Here is a 21,854-nt window from a genome sequence, read left to right as displayed (position 1 = left end):
TAACAAGGTTGAAAAAAAATAATAATAAAAACATATTGGTTGACATTTTTTTTCTAAAACTTATTTTGGAAGAGATGGGATAAATTCCTCCGAGAAATACTATTATTACTATGAAAAGTTAGGATTTAAACAGTCAATCATTCTTCAAGTACGATAAATCCGTCTCTGACTTTGAAAAAATGGTTAGGCAAAAAAAGTGATTTTTCAAGTAAGAAACTGCAAAACCATTTTGAAGAGTAAAAGAACTAATACAACCCATCTTATAATTACGATAATAACTAGAATTATGTTAATCTTTGTTCACTTATTTCACGCCCTTTAATGCGATTTTCTCAAATTCTAATTTTGTAACATGTTCCTCTTTTCAGCTTTCACGAAAGTTAGAGCCTTGAAACTTTAATCTGGAACGTAATAAAGAAATGGGGCTCACAAGTCACGTACCAATAGGATTGAAAGATTTTGTTTACGTGACGGCGGCCATTTTGGAATCTCCCCACCCCTTCGCAAGAAGCCCATGAATTGCAGGCTATGCACACCGCTATCTTGGATTTCCCCCATCCCTTCACCCTTGATCACTCAGAGACAAGTGTCCTCTTCCCTGGCTCTGCCCATCTGCTGTCCCAATCTTTGGTCCGCCATCTTTTGTCAGCCATCTTGGATTTCCCTGTAAAAATTTCCTCTTCCTTCGCAGTTCCCTCGCAAAGCTGCCAACTGGATTTTAATTTTTTTTCACACTTCAATTTTTATTATTTTTTCACACTTTAAATAGTATTCGAATATTTCAAAGGTTGGTAGTAGTGAGGGGCCATCAACGTCGTTGTCGTCTACAGTTACACACACGCGCCCGCAGACACACACACACACACACGCAGAGACAGAGAGAGAGAGAGAGTTTGAGTGAAAAAGAGATCGGTGTGGGAAATAAATAAATAATATTTAAATTGTGAGAAAGATAACTGGTCTGGTTAGGTTTCGAACTCGACCACCCGGTTGATTGGTACCTGGTGCGTTAAGCCTCACTGCTACACCAGTCCACCAACTCGTAGATGCAAAATAATTTGTTCTATAAAAGCCGCACCGAGTTTTATTATTATTATCAATTTCAACGTTAAATTAAGTAATTTAATGTTTAGTTTTATTATCATCGATTTCAATCTTAGAATAAGTTAATTTAATTAGTTTTATTTTTATTATTTTATATATAAGAAAAAATAATTAGATAACAAACACAGATATGTAATTTGTCCGCGCGCGCACGGAAAATAAAACAATTATATTTAATAAAATTAAACTAAAAAAATATGTATGTATTCTTTTAAAAGGTTACATCACAAAGATGGAATCATATCTGTGATGTAACCATACATGAGAGCATAGAAGTACGAGAGGTAATGCTCTCGTACTTCTATGCAATTCATAGTAATATGTATAACGTTTTTCTTAAAAATGAAATAAAAAATCTTGATATTGCCATATTTTTGAAAATATCATACAATAAAGTAAAAAACTCATTTACTAAATGCTCTTCATAAAATATATATAACTTAATAATACATACTTAAGTATGTAAGAGTTCTGCAACAGCTAATTCCACTTTAAATTTTTTAGATCAATGATAATGCGAAAGCGTTTTTCGCCCTCCAAAAAAAGAGACATTAAATTTTGAGTCTTTGGAAAAGGTACCGAGAAAAAAAAAACTACCAAAACTGTATTATACTTTAATTTGGACAAAATTTGAAGACATGAAATATTAAAAAGAATTTTTATAACTATATATTTCTTGGATTTCAGAACCTTTTTTTTTTATAAGTAGGTAACTCTAACTTTATATACATTAAAAAACGTTATTAACAATTCGGTTAGGCCAAAAATAATAAAAAAATTATAAAATGTAACCTGCTAGGAAGGTGAAAGATTAGAAATCTCCTTTTTTTAAATATAAGAAAAAATGGATTCAGAGAAACGAAGTCGGGATAACTATTGAACGTGACCTAATGCTACCTAAAATGTGTGTTATACATAGTACTTTTGTAATGTTAAATTTAGACTTGCATATTCATATAAACTCAAAATAAGATTTAACAAACCTTCACTAATTTTTACATTAATAGACATTAAAGCCATATTGGCGGGTAACTAAAAAAACGCATCTAATTATTTCTAGATCTTACCAATTTCACGAAAAGCAGGTAACTGAGTCCAACAAGTAACAAGACTACACGATCCAGACACACCGTGACATTTGCATGTAACTCTCGCCGTTCGAACGACTGCCTGTGAACAAAAATATTCATAAACTAAATTTTACGAACAATAAATCTTTGAAAAATAATTATTTTATAAATAAAACAAAATATAACCAAAAATATAGTTGTTAAATGTAGTAACCAGATCGTGATAAAAAAAAAGACCGATTAATTGATTTTCATGATAATCCAGTAAACATAATATACGTTTTCCTATCCTCATTCAGAACAGTAGGAAAATGAGTATCTCGTTTGTGTAACGGGTAAACTAACTACATCAGTGTAATGCCGTGCCAGAATCCGTTGTTTGATTAGAGCCCATCACTAGAAATGAACCCGGGATACAGTATCGAAGAAACAACAAAATCGGCTTAGCCTCAATTGTCATCTTGTCTCACCTGTTCACCTCTCTTACGGGAACACAAACGCTACCTTTCCGCGCCATCCGACGCACAATGAAAGAATGAAGTTTATTAGAGCAAACGAATAAACAACCTGTTGTGTAGTGTTTTTTTGAGGTAATATTAATATCTAAATAGTTTTCTAATGGAAATGAGTTGTAAATATAATCGATCAGGAAGATGAGGGAAAAATCACATAAATTGAAAGGGATTGGAATAATTGGGGTTAAAATCAAATCGTTCGAGTTTGATTGATTTGACGGAAATCCGTTGAATAATTATCAAAAAATTCAATTTTTGAGATACCTAAATGTAACGGATAATAAAAAGAATCTTCAACGATACAATAATTATCTGATAAGGGTAGATGACTTGTTATTACTACATTAACATACTATACGCTAAGATTAAAATTTATACAAACCAACAGTCAAGGATAATCTAATTTAACCACATAATTGGTGAACAAATAAAATACGATAACCTAATTTAAACAACATAATTAAAAATTACTTAATTTAGTTTAACGTTATTTAAAAATATGTAACTATTTTTATACTGTTTAATTATGCTCTTAAATAATATAACAGAACTGTACATAATTTCTTTCGAATTTTCGAAAATTATAAAATTTAAGTTGAAGTAAAATATTTCTTAAATTTTTTATGATGGTTGGCTATTATAATATATATATATTGTTACCACATGTATGCCTAATTTAATATCGGCAGGCAATAACGGTAGCAACAATGTGAGCAGTATACGGACGCGCTCATACAAGCATCACTCCCACCACGCAGATGACCGTGCTGTTCTCACACCATAGCGGCACTGCAGCCTCACCGCTCTAAGGCACCAATAAAAGAGCATTCACCACGAGAGTGAAAGCAATTCATCGTCGACTACCACCTGAAGAAGAAGTTCCCTGGCCGGCTCAACGTGGGGCCTCCCGGCGAATGCCAACATCCCGCCGGAGGAGCAGGCCTGGCCGGCTCGCCGAGGGAGCCGCTGGACGCGGACGCTAGATTTCCGCTCCAGCTCCAGCTCGCCGGGTTGAGCAGCAAGAGCCGACCCAGCGTGGGATCGCTCCGGGAGAACCGCCTCGGCCGCGCCGGCGAAAGACGACCCGACACTGCGGGGCTCCGGGAGCCACCACTGCCACACTGTAGTGGGGACCCAACTGCCGCTCAGGGAAAGCCCGGTCGGACTTCAATGGACGAGCCGCAACTCCCCGACTTCGCCGGAGATCAGCTTCCGGACCCAACAGTTCTTCTCAGAGCTAACGCATAAAAACGGCCCTTTTCAGGGGGGCCACCGCAAGGTTATGAATTACGTACCTTCAAAGCCATTCAGCGACAATATATATATATTAAAGTTCCTAATCGAAAACCTGTAAATCGACAGAGATAGAAAATTTACATTTTTTAAATGTTTACTGATACAAATAAAAGTTTCAACTACGGAGTAAATTCATTCCTCACTTATTCTTTTTAGAAAAAACTCAATCATTTTAATTGTAAACAGCCTCAATCTACTTTTGTTTTACATATAGAAATAAATTAGCTGAAACCTATTTCCAGTCCGTGTGGGCATTCTACTGGACGATGATTTTTTTCATTCTCCTCGGAATGATTTACAAATATGTCATCAAGCGTCACTGGACCCCAAACTTGAATTTCCTCTGAGAAATCCTTAAAAAACTCTCATTTATTTCTTAATTGAGCAATTTCCGAGGTTATTACTAACAGAAAAATCGCTTTCAAGGTCCTTCGATGCATAACGACATATCTGCGGGCCATTCCGAACAGAATAAAAAAAAATCATCCGTCCAGTAGAACGCCCATACGGACTGGAAATAGATTTTGAGCACGCATTTTGCTTGTGGTAGAAAAGGAAAGAGAAAAACAAGAAGATTGGGGGTGAGAAGTGTTGTAGATAGAGTAGGTTTTCATCCATTTAAAAAAAAATATATATATAGCATTACTTCATAATAATAACGGTGTAGAACAGCAAGGGGCCACTAGTACTTACTTAAGTTTTTTATTTAGAGAAGGAAAACTACTTAAACTAGCGGTTGGTTCTTGCCTCTATATAAAATTGTTGTACATATTTCATTTGTTATTATACTTATAAAGTAATACTTCCGTGTTAAGTATTGGTAATATAAAAATTTCTCCCTCCTGGAAGTCTGCATTTTTCAGCGTTTTGAAATCACCTTAAAGAAAAAAACTAAACTCTTGGTAACAAAATTTGGTACAAACATAGATGTTGGCGAATATCTGAATCTGATTTAAAATATATGTATAAATATTTTTTTTTAAATCTAGCGAAGAGAAGGTTCGATAACAATGTGATGCTACTTCTCAAAAGATGTTTGTTGGACATTATTTCTAGTTGTCAGCATATTTATTTCAAAGAAAAAGTAATAATTCAATTAAAATGTCCTTTAGTAAACGTTCTGGTGAACTGTTTGTAGTTCAGTGTGGTGCTTCTACATTCTACAAAATTTCGTAATCTAGACTGTTCCTTTAGAAACAAAATCCTTTTTCGGATGGCTCTTTAATTTCTCCAGGAAAAAACTTTCATTTTTTTAATATATTTAGCTGGTCACCGTAAAATTTATGGTTGATAATATGCTACTCCTATTCTGGGTAAAAGTGTCTCTATATCCGAAGAATTTGAGGGGAGGTGAGAACTCACTGCCTGGAGGAACCTTGAACAATTTTATGAGATTGTTTGACCTGTGCTGTGATTTTTCTGCAAATAAATTCTCCTTTTTCACTAATCTGCACTTCCGATTTTCCCTTTCTATAATAGAAAGTATTGTAACTGAATGATTGAATACCCGATTTCTTAAATTTTCGATGGTTTTGAGGTCTTGGGGTTTTGGTCCTGAGACCAATATCCTCCCAAAAAATAAGACTTAATCTTTATATAAATATGTATATATGTGAGTATGTAAGGATGTATTCTGGTTAACACCTCTTGAGCAATTGAATATACAATCATGAAATTTAGTACGGTGACGTATCAAATCAATACTATCAAATTTTCTGAAACCGGTAGGGTATTTCTCCTTTAGTCCATGACTACTGTCTTGATATAGGTGCAGTTTGGTAAAAACTTCATCGAAAAAGTGTTATTAGTAGCGTGTAAAAAACTGAATAAATTTCTTTACCCATATCCTTTTCCAAAAAAATAGATGATTAAAAAAAATCTAAACGTTCAGCGGTTTTAACATATTTAATAACAAATACATAAAAAGGGTCTTCTAGGAACCAGACGAAACCGCAGCCCCTCCCTTTAGTCCTTTAGGGGATAATTTAAAATATTTTATTTATTTTCCCATTTTCTTTTTTTAAGTAATAGTTATTTGATGGTTTGCGAAAAAATGTGGAAACGGAATAGGTTAGATTTTTAGAAATCCATAAATATTATTTCAACCCAAATACAATTTGTTGGAAAATTTGTCAACACGTTTTTAGAAACGTTGTTAACAGTGAAATAAAATAATATCTCAAAACTTTTCCACAGCTCCTATTCTCCAAACAAAAGACATCAATTTGATCGACGTTTAAAATGTTAATACAGAAATTTATAATAGAATAGTTGGTGTAGGACATATAAAGATCTGCCTCATAAGATTTGTAAGAGGAAGCGTTAAAAAATCTCCGTTTCATTTTTACACTATAGAAGTATTTATAAAGTTTTAAAGAACATGACATAGTATGGATAAAAATCCGTACTATCTTTTTTGTTACTGTTTATAGTAAAATCTCAAAAATTTAGGTGTAAAGGGCCCTTAATATATCCGGGAAACTATAAAAATGAAGTTTTGGGCAATCTTTTCAAACCCTCAAATAATCGGTTTCAAATCTCTAAATAACCTTTTGCTAAGTAACCTTTAACCCGTTGGACAAACTTTTATACCATTTCATACATCCTTATCATCAAAAGTAAACGTTTTATCAAATTTTCAACTAAATTTTTATTATTTTAAGTAATCAACTTGAAAACCTTTATTTTATTTTTTCCTTAATGTGAAACTATTTTATAAATAAGGAAGTATTAAAATTTCATCCAAGGTTAAGGAATAAAAATGAGGAAAAACATAAAAAATATAATCGCGTAAATATCGCTCAAATAATTCAATGTTCTGTCATATGAGGAACCAATTTTTATAAAATTTTGATAAATCAAACCAAAATTCTATTATTTCTCTTTAAATAAATAAGATCGTAAGAATAAATATAATGTTAAACACTTTATTGAGGAAAGTAATTGTTAAGCTGTATAAATAAATCCGAATCACTGTTTTTATAGCATCATTATTTGTACAAATTTTTAAGTTTATATATAAAATAAGTTATTGACTCAGTATTCTACAATTTTTTTTGCATCAGTCTAGTAAAGAAGAATTTAGTAAACATTCTCACATTCGTGAGAATGTTAACTTCTTGTACGACATATTACGTTACTTATAAAACATATTAAAGTAAAACCTATTGTTGTACATTAAAAAAAGTAATAATTCATACTCCGATAAATAATAAACGAAAAGGAAATGTAATTACTTATTACACGAAGAAAACAAATCAACTTGTAATCCCTTCATATTAACCGTAGCCTGAAGTTTTCCTGTACGATCTTATGTAATTGGAAACGTCAACGGAAAGTTGTATTTTAAACGGGCGTGAACAATTGTAATTAAACTGTCCGATTATAGCGTATTTATTATGATGCTTCTGAAATACTGTCTTTGAGAAAGGGAGAGATAGATATCCCATTCTTCAAGCTACCTAACTTGTTTTCTATTATTTTTTTATTTCACGCATTAAAATACAATTCCCTAAAGCCACTGATTAGTTTATAACGTTTGACTTTTTAGCACAACAAACAGTAAGGCTAAAGATAATTTTACACAAATTTAATTTAAATTATAATACTATAATATGAAAAAACTTTCACAACATAAATTCTTAACAGATTTTTTTCATTTACTATAATTCAAAACGATGTAGCTTTATTTCTCTCGGATTAATATAATTTCTAAAAAAATTCTTATAAAACAAGTATTTACAAAAAAATATGTAGCTGCTCATAGGTCGCTTCGCTGGCTGTTCCAGTCTAGCCAAGGGGCTCCTCTATGTTCGTTATACTCATGGTTGTGAGAATAATACTGATAAATAACATTTAAAGCCTGAAAAGCTTTCTTTCCTCCAACGTTTCCCTCGTTCTTGCAATAAGAACTCTGATATCCCTAATACCCCTTAAGGGAGCTAGGACTTAAAGCCTTCCCTGGGATAACACAAATGTATCCTGAAAATCTGAAAGCAATCGATCGCTTGGTTCTCACATGATGCTCAGATACACCCCTCGATTATTTCGAAGACTATCAAGTTTGGTTCAAAGGTCCGATTGGTGCCATTAGGTCATTTTTGGTTCTCTGTTAGAATATAATGTTCGTTTTGCTCGATTTCGTATTAGCATTACGCGCGCTCACACACACACACACACACACACACACACACACACACACACACACACACACACACACACACACACACACACACACACACACACACACACACACACACACACAATTTTTTTAAGTTTTGAATTTCTTTCCTGTTTGTCATCAATACTTTCGTAAAATATTAATAACGGGAAATTAAATGACAAGAAATGAGGTTAATCAGTTTAATATATTTTTAATTTCATACAGATACTAGCTCCTCGACGCAGCTTCGCCCGCGCTATATGGTTACTTGCGTTTATTATATATGTTTATTATATGTTTATCAGTAAACTAACGAAGGTAGGTATAGCCAGTCACACATACAGTAACAGTTGTTTTGGTGGTTGACCAACAGCGCCATATACCTTCGCATCCCTTAAAAAAATCGGAATAAAAAAACCCGAAAACGGTTTTAAATATTTATCTGAAGAGTATTTGCAAGCCCAGAACTACTGAACATCTCGTTTACTGTAGTCGGGATTGAAAAAATTTATAATCATTGTCCAAAGATTATTTTATCTTTCTTCATTCCCTTTCAAGGTCGAATGCCAAAAAATCTTTATTAACGTGAAGATTACACACCAAAAATCAGGTTAATTTTTTTATTTGAACCCGAAAAATTAAAAAAAAATAACAGGGTTTCAAAAAAAATTCAAAAATTAATTTTAAATTTTGAACCTCGGAATGAAACTCAAAAAATCTAGAAATTGGATTTTAGATGTTCATAGTTCATACCCATCAGTTCAAACCCAGGTTACTCCAGAATATTGCCCCGTTCCGCTAGATTTTTCTTCGCATGCGATGTCAGTAACTTCGCCAGCCCGTGGTAAAAATCCTGCAGTCGAAAAATTTTTTTTACAGTCAGCGGAGAAACATCATTCCATGATCTTTCTAACATAATTATAGCACCCGGAATAGTTATTTGTGTTTTTTTTTTTATCTAAATCCTGTATCATTCGTAAAATTAGGTTTTTTTGTAGTGAACTTTTAACGACTCGATAAAATATGATATATTCTTTATCAGAATACGAGTAGTTGAAAATAAAAGTATAAATGTGTTTAAAATATTATTATTATTATTATTATTATTGTTATAAACATCCACTCAAGGATTTTAAAGGCGATTCCTTGAGTTCCTTTTGGTTTTCCTGGTATTGAATCCGATATCCTGCTGTTGAGTTAAGTATAGATTCAACAGATTCAACCATCTCATGTAAATGGATAAGTTTTTTTCCGGCATTAAAAGAATTTTAAAGCGGCTTGCGGCTTATTAAGCTGGTTGGACGGTTCGTGTAGACATACGCAAGAGTTTTGGTCTCATGACAAATAAGCTCAATGTCATGAAGAGAGATTAGCGATTGCAAATTAAGGTATGTGTAGTGCCTGTGATGGATGCAACTGGTTTCTTGACAATTAAAGAGTGCGGTAAAACCTAATGATACCTTAGTTTCTTGCAGGATGTGGAGCTGGAACCGTGGCCGCATGAGAGAGGCTTCATCATCTGACTTCAAAAATCGAGTTAAGGCTGTCATGAATCCCCGTTTGAACGGTCTTAATAAAGTAAGGACAATAAACACGTTTTCACTTGTTACGTTTAATTTAGGTTTTGTAAACTGATGATTACGAAGTTCCTCGCTCGGTTGAGGGTTTCATTTATCCAGGAACAAAGATGGAACAAAGAGGAATCGTTGATTTCCTCGAGCTAAATGTTAAGCGTGTGGAGAACCTCAGTATTTCTTTAGAGAAAGGAGCATCCTTAGCTTACTTCTCAGGGAGATAGGAAGGCCTAATATTCGCTTAACTCCACTACAGTAAAACGAAACGATCTCCAATCCTTGGCTGTTGCCCTCACGGTTGATGAGAAGGTAAATGGATGGAAGGTGGATGGGTAGCTGATGAGAAGGCGGTGGTGGATGGATAGATGGAGAGGAAAAGAGCTACACAGTAGATCATTGTGTGAATGACGGATGAGAGATATATCTCGATGATACCTTTCGGTAGTTAGAAGGTTCCGGGCGATTGGCTTAGACTGAGACGCTTATATTATATATATACGGTTGTCAGCATTCTCAGTTACAGGAAGCGTGTGCTGTGAAAGATCCTATGCTCGGCTTAGACCTGTGCTGTCAGTGAGAAAACCGATGAATATATTGAACATATTATTATCAGTCGTCAGGTTTTAACCTCGAACGGGTGCACAAATGATAGACATGCAGGAAAAGAAGACCTGTCTTCAAGATATGTTGGTATTCCGCTGGAAGACAACTCGAGAGAGAGATAGTGTCAAAATGTGGCGAAGTACAGAGATTTGGCGGATCAGGTGAACGGGATCTGGCATCCGAAAGAGGCGTTGTTCCTGTTCTGATGGGTTCGACGGGTAAGATTCTGTCAGTGACTGCATAAAGCATTAAAGCCCCTTGATGTTCCGAATAGTTTATTCCTGTCTCTTGCAGAAGGCTGTTCTCTTGGGTAAAACGTAACATCTGATTCTAGCGGCTCATCCGAAAGGTGATATGGAACAGAAAAAATAAAGTCGAAGGCTAATGTTACAGCTGTTTTCCATTCGAATAGTTATAATTTCGTGATTTTGTAACACCATATTAGTATAGAAAAATAAAATTGTTTTAAGCCTTGCCACGAAATGATTGAAGGGATAAAAATCTGATGATAAGCCGACTGATAATAGTAGTACAACTCTGGGATTCTTAGATCGTTTTACAATTTTCTGTCGGTAGCTGAAATCCCAGTCGAGAGAAGCCCAGCCTAATTATCTAAATATAAACACGTTTCATAAAAACAAAAATTAGGTGCGTTAATTGAACGCTATCATAATGTTTCATTTAATACGTCATGTGATAATATAAACAGCGTTCGGTTACCACAATTGATTTTTTTTACTTCTTAAAACTTTTTTAATAATTAACAAAAGGTCAAAAGAGAGACAAATAGAGCACTTAACATTTATTCAATATCCATTTCATGCGATCAGGTAAGAAAAAAAAGACGTTTCTTTAAGTACGTACTTTAAATCACTTAACAACAATAATTTATTTTTAACTTAACAGCGTATTATTATTATTTTCCTGGTATAAATATGTTTTTAAAATCACACTTAAACAAATGAATCATTACGTATACCTTATCTAAGAAGAATAAATTTCCTTATTTAATTCAGTGAATTTGATAACATTTATACTTTTAAAGCAATTATTCAATATTCTTAAATATTTACCGAACTATTAAACATATTTACAACGCCACACTACAAATTTTTAATCGCATTATTGTCGCGATAATAAAATATAACGATAAAGAAAAATAATAAAGATTACGTAACATTTTATGTTTCCTAATCATTACTGTTTTACAAAAGCATAAAATTTATAATTTATTAAGCTAGATTAATGTGCAACAAATTAAAGAACTATAGCAGAATTATCACTAAAAAATAAAAGAAAATTGTCGAGTTTAAAATAAATTAAATACTAGAAAATACGATTAAGGAAATATTTTCATACAATTTCCTAGCTACTGTAATATAGAAATACGTAAGGGAAAGTATAATAAATGAGTCGATATTATGGGTATCTAATTTTTGCATTTATCAACGTTTTGAGGTCTCCAAAGATCAAAATTGCAAATAATATTTTTTTTTTGCCCACCCTTCTCCACCGGGCCGGACATACAATTAAGTAAAGCTAAGCCCAGGGAACTATTTTTTTACTCTAAGGGATCCTCCCCGCCAACCGGCAGTAAATTCGGCACGGCAGTTCGGACCCTAAGGGTCGGATCTTTTGATCTTTATTTTGTTTGCTTCTAATCCTCGTGAGCGGGTAACTAGGCCCAACTATGTCGTTCTCGGCTACCCCCCATAAACCGGTGAGGAGGGGGAGTCTCATAGACCCTCAGATAAAGCTAGGGTCCGGTTTTGTAATAGAGGCTTGTGTCGGTGTCTATTTTGCTTAGTATTTCTATAAGTAGTGGATATATAATTGTGAAATCTGGAGGGAATAACTACTGTAGACGGCATTTATAGGTTAAACTATAATGAGAATCGAATAATGAACTAGGTAGGGTTTATTTTCCCTTTAATCCTCGACTAAACTCTACAGAGGCACATTTTGGTGAAATTTTTCCATGTATTTTTTAGTAGTGTTTAAAATATCTTCTACAATTAACCCACTCCTAAAATAATCTAACAAAAAACGAGATAGCTCCGTTAGGATCCATAACTATTACCTCGATCCAGGTGCAATTTGTTAAAAAGTTTAAAGTACAGTAATTTTTGAAAGATTGTTAGTAATCGTGTAAAAAATTAAAAAATTTCTTTCATTTCCCCCTAAACTATTAAATATTGAAATGGGTTTTGTGAAAATTTAAAGTAAAAATGCGAGTAAAGCATAAAGCATAGTTTAAGAACAGGAGGGGGTAGAGTACTTTCAGAAGAGAAATGATAATTAAAAAAATGTATATACTCATATATATATTACTGAAGATCAAAATAGCTGATCTTTGAAAAATAGCTGTAGAATTATTTTTCTATCATTTTTCATTAGTTATGGAATATTAGCAAATAAATAAATGAGGTTCAATAGTTAATAAGTATTTTTTAAATTTATGGCTGGGAGAGGGATTCAATTATAGCCGTATAAGTAACTACCAGTAAAGTTGAGTCCTATTGTTGACAGCTGTTTTCTCGTTTAATATACATTTTGTGGAAAGGAAATAAACTTTTGTGAAAGAATTGATTTTATTCCTAGAGTTATTTATTTTTATTTAAAATAAAATATAGGCCTCCTATACGAAACAAAAATAATCTTGTAATAATGAACTTTTACGTTTCCGACATTTGGAAAAACAAATCAAACTCCCGCCAGGAGTAAAATAAATGAAAATCACGTTTACAGTTAATCAACCTTTACTGTTTTAATTATACATTATCTAATAAAAACCATTTTCTGATGCGTTTGTTTAAAGAGGTTAAGAATTAACACAAATTTAACGCTATGTCAGACTACTTCTTAAGGTATCAATCAAACCTTTTATCGAATATGACAATACTTTTTTGCGCTTTGAAAAAGAGTAAAATGACTTTTCTTTTTAGAGAAAAAAAATATTTCTGTTTTTAATTTTGTTAAATTAAATATCGTAAACCATTTCAATTGTTACGATTTTGCGTGAAAGTAGACCGTTATATTTGCGGGGAAATAGAGATATATGAAATCCCGAGAGAAAAACGAAATATTTCTTTAATAAAAATAATTTTCTTTTCAAAAAAAAAATGTTCTATCTTCGGGTGAGGGGTGAAACAAAAATCTTAATAGTTTTCCTCAAAATTCGTCCCTTCCTGCTTTGAATCCCTTTAATTAAAAAAGAATAAAATAATAAGATTTTTGAACCGTTCTTTTATTTAAAATATCGGGACAGTTAATTTAAAAAAGAAAAATGAAGTTGAATTAATAATACAAATTAGATGGAATAATTAACGCTGAAAAAAGATAATTTCGTGTGTACGATTAATTTCGATAACTGCATTAAAATCAGTGCCGCTATCTTTACGTCATATTGACCAATTCTCAGTTAAAAAAGAAAATAAGTTGTAATAGAAATAATTGTTATCAACTAATTAAAAAGAAGCTAATTTTTTCCCAAGTTGGTTTTAGAATTTAGTATCTAACTGGTTATTTTCAGCGGTCCTGCCAATTTTATACCAAGCTAGAAGGTTCTAAATTTATTTAAAAATTCAACCTCGATACATTTTTTAATTTTACATTTACTTTAGAGTTAATAAATTACTTTTTCTTCAACAGAGTAATTTAAAAGATTTTCAGCACGGTTCTACCAAACCGACACTTAATCGTTATTGCAACGATAAATCTCATAGTATTAAACTCCATTTTATTATTGATTAGAATAAATTTTCTACATTCTTAACTGCGTTTAACATTTTAAGTGTCTAGGTAAAAAGTCTAGGCGGTATGTTTTTAAAATTAGCATATTTGGACTTTTTCTATATGATCGATAATTTTTGCTTAAATACCTCCGAAATATCATCAGAAATGATTATTTCGTTTTGCGCCAGTTGAAATAGGTTTGCTTAAATTTTTATTAAAAAAAATGTAAAAAAAATCGCAAATTATTATATAAGGTTTAATTAAGGGTCTTAATGGACGCTGGAACTTGCTGAGTAGAAATTAATGTGGCTTTCGTCCTGCAAAGAGGGCGGAAGATGCTATTCTATGAGTTTCGAGCACTATCAAGAATAATAGTATGGGTATTGCTTGGGCAATTTTCTTGACATATTCGGGGCAACTACAATCTATGGTGGCCTTCTGCTTTATTTCAATTACAGAGACATAGGTGTACCAAAAACGAAATGCAGGTAATGAGTGATAGCTACTTTGGACATCAAGACGTTCTAGTTTATGAGGGTGGCGACGAAGTGGAGAAGACACTGTCTAAGGGTTGTCCCAGATGAAGTGTGCTGGGCCCCTTATTGTGGGTTGTGGAGTTTGATTCTTTGATGCGGCTAAGGTTGCCCGGCGGCTGTCGCGTTGGGCTGCCGCTGGTGAAAGGAGGTTGAACTCAGCGTTTCTCGGGCATGCAAGGCACTTGAGCTGTAGGACTATCAACATAAGATGGCATTCGGCCCGGATAAAACCAAGATGAAGCTGCTGAAAGGCCATTAGGCTATTACCGCGGCGATTCTGTGTTTCAATGTCAGGCCAGGCCATTGAATTCGATATGTTCAGGTTTCAGAAGTACCCCGGGGTGATCCTTGACGAAAATTTTCGTTTTTACGAGCATTTATGTACGTCGCAAAGAATACCAGTAGTGTCTTCTTTAATATTCGGCATATAGTTAATCCGGATTGGTGTCTGAGTTTTAAGGCTAGAGTATCCTCTATAAGGGTGAGTGTGAGACAATTATGATGTACGCCGCACCTGTTTGGGCGGATAGGTTAAAATGAAAAACTTATATGGACATTCTGTTGAGGGTGCAGCGCTTTTTGTTGTTAACGGTGACAAGTGGTTACCGCACAATTTCTCGTGAGGCTGTCCTGGTGAATCCTGGAGTAAAGCCTACTGATGTTCTTGCGCTTGAGTGTCAACAACGCTATTTGGGTCAACTAAATTTCGCTAGAATTAGAGAGACTGAGAATGATGGATTTCAATAGCGGCAGAGTAAGTTGGGTGAAACGGCTGACGGACGTTACACGCATGTTCTTTTCCCTGATGTGAGGGGTCTGCAAGGCGCCTCTTGGGTGTCTCCTAGCAAGAACATAACTCAGTTTCTTTCCGGCCATGGTGATTTTAGAGATAGGTTGACTCGTTTCAGGCTGGCTGATTTGGGTCTGTGCCCGTGGTGTGGCATATTAGATGATGCCTTTCATGTTTTATATGTCTATCATCGGTATGATGAAAGACGATTAGAGGAAGTGAGACAGCTCGGGTATATTGGGTTTATTTTAGACCTAAATGTTAATTGGAAATGCTGGACCCAATGGTCAATTGTGAAGAACTTCATGAAATATTTGGTTCTTCAGCGAGTTGCGGAGGACGTGTAGGATGGGAAGTTCAAGTTACCCGGCTGGTTAGGGACGTTTTGGGTGTGTTCTTGTTGCCAAGATAGACGCTCCGTAGCTTTGCTTTTTTCTGTTATTTCATGATGTTGTTCGTTCTATTTCGTTGATAGGGCTAAAGCTCATAATTTAAATATTTTATTGCTACTGAGTTCTGTTCATTCAACTAGTTTGTTTTTGGTTTTGTTTTGTGTTAATAGTTTAATAGTGTGTTTAATAGTACGTTCTTACACCGATGGAAATCTCATTCATGGCATTTACATCGGTGGCATCCTGACGATGGCCAAGCTGTTAACTGAGAGATGTTATTCTGTCTTTTGATTCAGAAGATGACCTCCAGTAAAGCCCATCAGCGCTAGGTACGGAGCGGGTGATATGGCGACCGGAATCGTTACAAGACTGTACTTCCCCTTCTAGGTCAGGACGCAGGATCTGGCTGTATAACAAACATCATGACTCTTAAAGAAAACAGTTATAACTGATATCTTCTGTACCACAGGTGCTTTACATATGTTACACCCTAATAAAGACTATGGCAGATAGAGTAATCAATAGATTAATGTAATTATTTGTTTTGTAAAACAATAAATTATATATATTTTCTCAGATTCAACATATATAAAAAGCATGTTTACGCACTACTACTAGTGCGGTAAGCGATCCATATAAAAAAATTATATATTGTAAACAGTATTTTTATTATTATTAAAAAATGATTAAGTATTGCAAAATTTCTTACTTTTATGAATAGTTTAAAATAATGACTTAATTGTTGACATTTTCCAACAAATATGTTTAAAGAAAACAGATACCGTTGTATTAAAGATGACTTACCCGACGCCCAGCTTCATTGTTATGAAGATTCATAAGTGTTCGGGCGTGTCCTTTTGTTCCTTTTCGAGTTCTACGTTCTCTTTCTCTAACATCTATGAATCCTTGGGTAAACCTGAAAGAAATATAAGAATATTTTTAAAAATTGAAGCTTAAAAAATATTTTAAATATATAAATTACCTTATATTACTTTTCTCTCTTATTCTATCCAATCAAGTATTATTTTATTTCTATAATAAGTTTGTATCTATTTTGAGAAATTGCTTTCAAGAGATCAGTGTTAGGTAGATGGGCTACTATCTTTATGGATGGAATTTTTTTCCTACAAGTCGTTGGATTGATTTGATGCACTTCTCCATAACCACTCCATTCTGGGATAAGTAGATTCTTCCTACTCCCTCAATATTTTTTTTGGATACTCATCATTATTTTCCTTTATTATTTTCATCCTCTACAATCCCTTCTCAAATTCATTAACTTTCACAATATTGATATTTGGTCCATCAGTTAGTAATAGCGCATATATATGTGTGTGTGTGTTAGTTTCAAATACGATTTATACGGGTGATTCAAAAGGGACATCACAACTTTAAAAGCATGTAAAAATTCATTGAGATAATTGACAGATTCTACTGAGATCTCACGTCATAGAAAAACACATTAAGTTTGTCACCCGATATTCACTTGGCTTCGATATGGCTTCTATTTATAGACGACACACATCTCACCTGAAGTTGATTTCATTCCAGAATTTAACCAGAAATTCGGACGTTACCTCTGCAGCTGCGGCGTTAATTGAAGACTTAGCTCAACATGATTAGTAGACAAAGACGGTAAATAAACCCGATCTTTAAGGGAACCCCACAAGAAAAATTCTAGCGGGATCAATTGAAAAAGATGACCTCACGAATCTAGCGGACTCCCTGAAAAAATCAGCGAGGCGGTCACAATTGAACCTTCACCACCAATTCACCTAGTATCTGGAAAATCTTGGACTTCTATCGGTAATGAGGTGGTTCCCCGTCTTGCTGATAATAATGGCGTATACCTTGGTCATTGTCATCTCATTGACGAATTAGAAAATTTTGAAGTGTTTGAAGATAAACGATACCATTTACGGTTGCCTCCTGGGAGAAGAACGGGTCGTACAATTTTTGCTTAGGATACAAAAAACATTGATCTTAAGGCTGTCACGAATGTGCTGCAATGTTTCATGAGGGTTTTCGCTATCCGATATTTGGCAGTTATGGGTGTTCATCATGCCACTGATGTGAAACGTTGACTCATCACTAAAAATTACATCGTCTAAAAATGTATCGTTGTCTGCAATTTTATCCATAATTTCCACACAAAACTGCAGCCGAGCAACTTTGCCGTCATTTGTATTGTGTTGAAACACGGTTAGTTTTTACGGCTTAAAGCACAATCGTTTACGTAAGACGGCCAAACAATCGTTTGTGGAATTCCAAATCCTAGTAAAGACAGTACTTTTATACGGCTTTGATTATTAAATCGTTAATAATCAAAGTTCTAATAATCGGTGTTCTCTGGTGATTGGGTTTCAATTAACCACACATCTCAGGAACGGTCGACCTGAGACTGTACAAGACTACACTTCGTTTACACTCGTACACATCATCCTCACTCATCCTCTGAAGTAATACCTTACGGTGGTTCCGGAGGCTAAACAGAAAAAGAGAGTCTCCCGTGACGCACATCGAGCTGATTTCTTCGGACTACGTGTAAACCTTTCTCTGAGTTGTTCCACAGCAGCTTCAGGGACGCGTGGACGTCCTGAAGATTTTTGTATATTTAACAAAACAACCTGTCTCAACGAAGGTTTATGGTGCCAAGAGTAAATTGTATGCCTACTAAGAGACCCCTTGAAGTATGCCTACTAAGAGACTCTCTACGAAAATTACGTTAAATTGAAGTTTCTGACTATAAATTGTGAAACCAAAACACACAGCGAGCACGTTCAACACCAATAAATTTATTCATTTTTAACAACACTTGCGGCCGAATTCGGTACTAATGAACTACGTGAGTCTAAACTTGTGTTTTGCTAAGAAATGAGATTTCAACCGAATCTGTAAGCTACCTAAATAAATTTTTATACGCTTTTGAAGTTGTGAAGTCCTTTTTGAAACTCCCGATTTTCAGAAAGGATTAAGAAAGGATCGTAATGAAATTTGATAATGTAAATATATTACAAAAAGGATTAATTCTCGTAAATTAAATAAAAAAATTGATAAGTTGACGGAAAGATACAGAAGAGTACTATTTTTTGAAGATGTTACGAATTCATGACATTTTTGTTAATAACAAATAACATCAGATATAACAGAAGAAATATGTTTTAAAAACATCATAAAAAGATTCCACCCTACCTCTAGATATTTTTATCAAACGTTTTTATTATTTTCCTCTAGATGAGAGGTTACTATGGTTAAATTCTATGGTTACTATACCATATTATTTATATGGTAGTATGGTTATTACCATAGTATTTATGGTTACTAACCATAAATACTATGGTTACTATGGTTAAATTTTCTATTATTACCAAAGAGATTCCTATTTAAAAATGTCTGAGGTGGACATCACATGACCTTCTTGTACGCCTATTAAATTACATATACACATTTTTTGTTGCTTAAACGTAAAATCAGTATACAGGAGTTCACTGAATGGAATAGTTTAATTATTAGTTTATTTATTAATTTTGTTTCACCTCGCTCAAATTGTTATGTAGTGTAAGTGAGAACGTGTCGAATCCGTTAACATGCAACATCGGTTTGAATCCGACTTCACATACATATATTATTTTATAATTTTTTTTTAATTTAAATATATTGATTTATTAATAATTAACTATTAACCTCTGATTATAAAAATTTTTGAATTAAAATGAAAAGTACATAAAATTTTATTTCACTAATAACTTCGGATTTTTTTCTGTTATTATTGAATTATTATTTATCATTAATATTTTTTATTACAATCAGATTAATAATTATTAATAAATCAATATATTTAAATTAAAAAAAGTTTAAAAAAATATACATATATGAAGTCGGATTCGAACTGATGTCCTTTTCCTTGTAAGGAAAAGCAATATTCCTTTGTAAGATCCAAATATTTCATTAATTAAAATTTTATTTGGCTATAACTCTGAAACCTCCCTTCACCACTCGTGTTGCTACTTCGGACTTTATTAGTTACGTAATACAGTCTCTTCGAGCAAAGTGACCACCGTTGATAATAAACTCCAGCACATTAAAGATTCTGTGTTACCTTGGAACTCCTCATGCAGAAAAATTCGTCGTGAGGAAGTGGTCCTCTGTCGATTGCGATTAGGCCATACTAGATCACACACGAGTACCTGATGTCAGCAGGACACACCCACTATGCGCACGATGTAACTGCCGCATGACCGTGCACCACATTCTTGTGGATTGCATTCGTTATGCGGCTTTGTGTAGTAAATTTAAATTGCCCAGAAATATCCGTCAATTTTTGGGCAATGATAACCAAGTTTTAGACCGGATGTTTCTGTTCTTGCATCGTTCTGGTCTTATATCTAAAATTGGATATTGTGGTGTATAGTTTTTGTTTTTGATAAAGTTTTAGTATGTCTGATTTTTTTAAATTTTTATGATTCTGTGTTTGTTTTTTATTCTGTTATTCGAGAAGGGGCCCTTTACACCCCTCTCGGGTATTGTGATTTTCTATATTTATGTAAATTCTATAATGTTTTTTGATTTTTTTTTTTTTTAAGATAAATTTTATCCTATTTTAAAATTCTAATTGTGATATTAGTTATAAGTCCTTAGTGATATTAGACATAAGTTTTTAGTGATATTAGTTTTAAGTTTTTATTTCATTTTTAATACGTTTGTTTTTATTTAGGTATATATTTTTTTTTTGTTAGTTATATTTTTTAGTTTAGTTATAGTTTTTATTTTATTTCTTATTCTTTCTGTTATCCGAAAGAGGCCCTTTACACCCCTTCTCGGAGTTTGTAAAGTTTTACTTTTTGTTGAATTTTATATATGTTTATTATTTTTTTTATGATATTACGCTTATTTTAATACTTTATGAAAACTTTTATTCCGGGCGATGATAACACAAAAGCGTTTTTCGCGCCTCCCCAAAAAAAAAAAAATAAAAAAAACTCTGGAACCAATGAAAATAAGTACCACTTCTGATATATTTTTGAAAAGCTCTCAACGAGGACTATTGCTGCAGTTAAAAAAACACCAAAATCCAAATGTTTTTGATTTTGGGCTTTTTTGGACATTTTTGGCTTAGTCAATTGCAATCAAAAGGGTAGGTGCACAACTAGATGTTACAACAGACCTAAATACAACATTTCAACATTCTATGGTTAATCGTTTTTAAGTTATGCGAGGTACATACGTACGTACGTATGTACAGACGTCACGCCGAAACTAGTCAAAATGGATATTTCCGTTGAAATCTGAAAACTAAAATTTTTCGCGATTACAATGCTTTCTTTGCTTCGTACAACGAATTAAAAATCTATTGTACTTTATTTTTAAGCTATTCAAGTAATACAAAAGAAAACTCTTTCCCGCAATTACTGATTTGATGCTGCTCAGTTAATCTATAAGTTAAAAAACGCTTACATTGGAACCAATGAGAAACAATGGATTACGGAGTTAATAAGATATGCTTTTAAATTATTTATTTATATTTACACATGTACTTTAAAAATGGCTAAAAAAACCTTTAGTTTCTTTAATTTTTAACAGTTAACGGGTTAATAGAAAAAAATCCACAATGGGAAATAAAATCATACCGCATTCAATTTTTTATCGTTTCAACGAAACTTTAGTTTTTAAGCTTTAAACTCATCGGCAAAAATATAAAACGATTACTGTAGTAAAAACGCAAACATAAATTTAATTATAAAATGTTATTTAATATTAATGTCACATAAATATGATATTATGAAAACAGCTGTCATAAATGTCAGTAATGTACAAAAAAGAAAAAAAAAATTTTTCATAAATATAAATACACTCCATGAAATGAAAGCGAATTGCTATTAAATATAAATGCGCACGCATACTTGTCCGCTTATAAGTATAGGCTATACATCGACTAACAATACCCGCTTATAATTGTGCGGTAAGATGCTGAAGAAGAATATTTCTTATTACATTTTAACCTCAGGTAGTTTTGTAAAAATATTCTTCCACATGCACACATGTTACTCGCCTGTTTAGTTTTACTGTAAATTCAGAAA

General features: G+C 33.3%; 1 protein-coding gene across 6 annotated transcripts in view; it reads right to left on the bottom strand.

Moving 5' to 3' along the window:
- LOC142322455 (protein Wnt-5a-like) overlaps positions 1-21,854 on the bottom strand; it is a 485,502-nt gene that overhangs the window by 38,171 nt on the left and 425,477 nt on the right. For all 6 annotated transcript variants that reach the window (XM_075361557.1, XM_075361554.1, XM_075361556.1 and 3 more), the window contains 2 exons: positions 16,582-16,693; positions 2,172-2,274 (listed from right to left, as the gene is read on the bottom strand). In XM_075361557.1, the coding sequence (XP_075217672.1) occupies positions 2,172-2,274; positions 16,582-16,693 (215 nt within the window). The remainder of the gene's footprint in view (positions 1-2,171; positions 2,275-16,581; positions 16,694-21,854) is intronic.

The sequence above is a fragment of the Lycorma delicatula genome, chromosome 3 (genome assembly GCF_047948215.1).
Source record: "Lycorma delicatula isolate Av1 chromosome 3, ASM4794821v1, whole genome shotgun sequence".
Lineage (NCBI taxonomy): Eukaryota > Metazoa > Arthropoda > Insecta > Hemiptera > Fulgoridae > Lycorma > Lycorma delicatula.
Note: the sequence above shows the minus strand (reverse complement) of the source record. Positions and strands in the feature narration are given on the sequence as shown.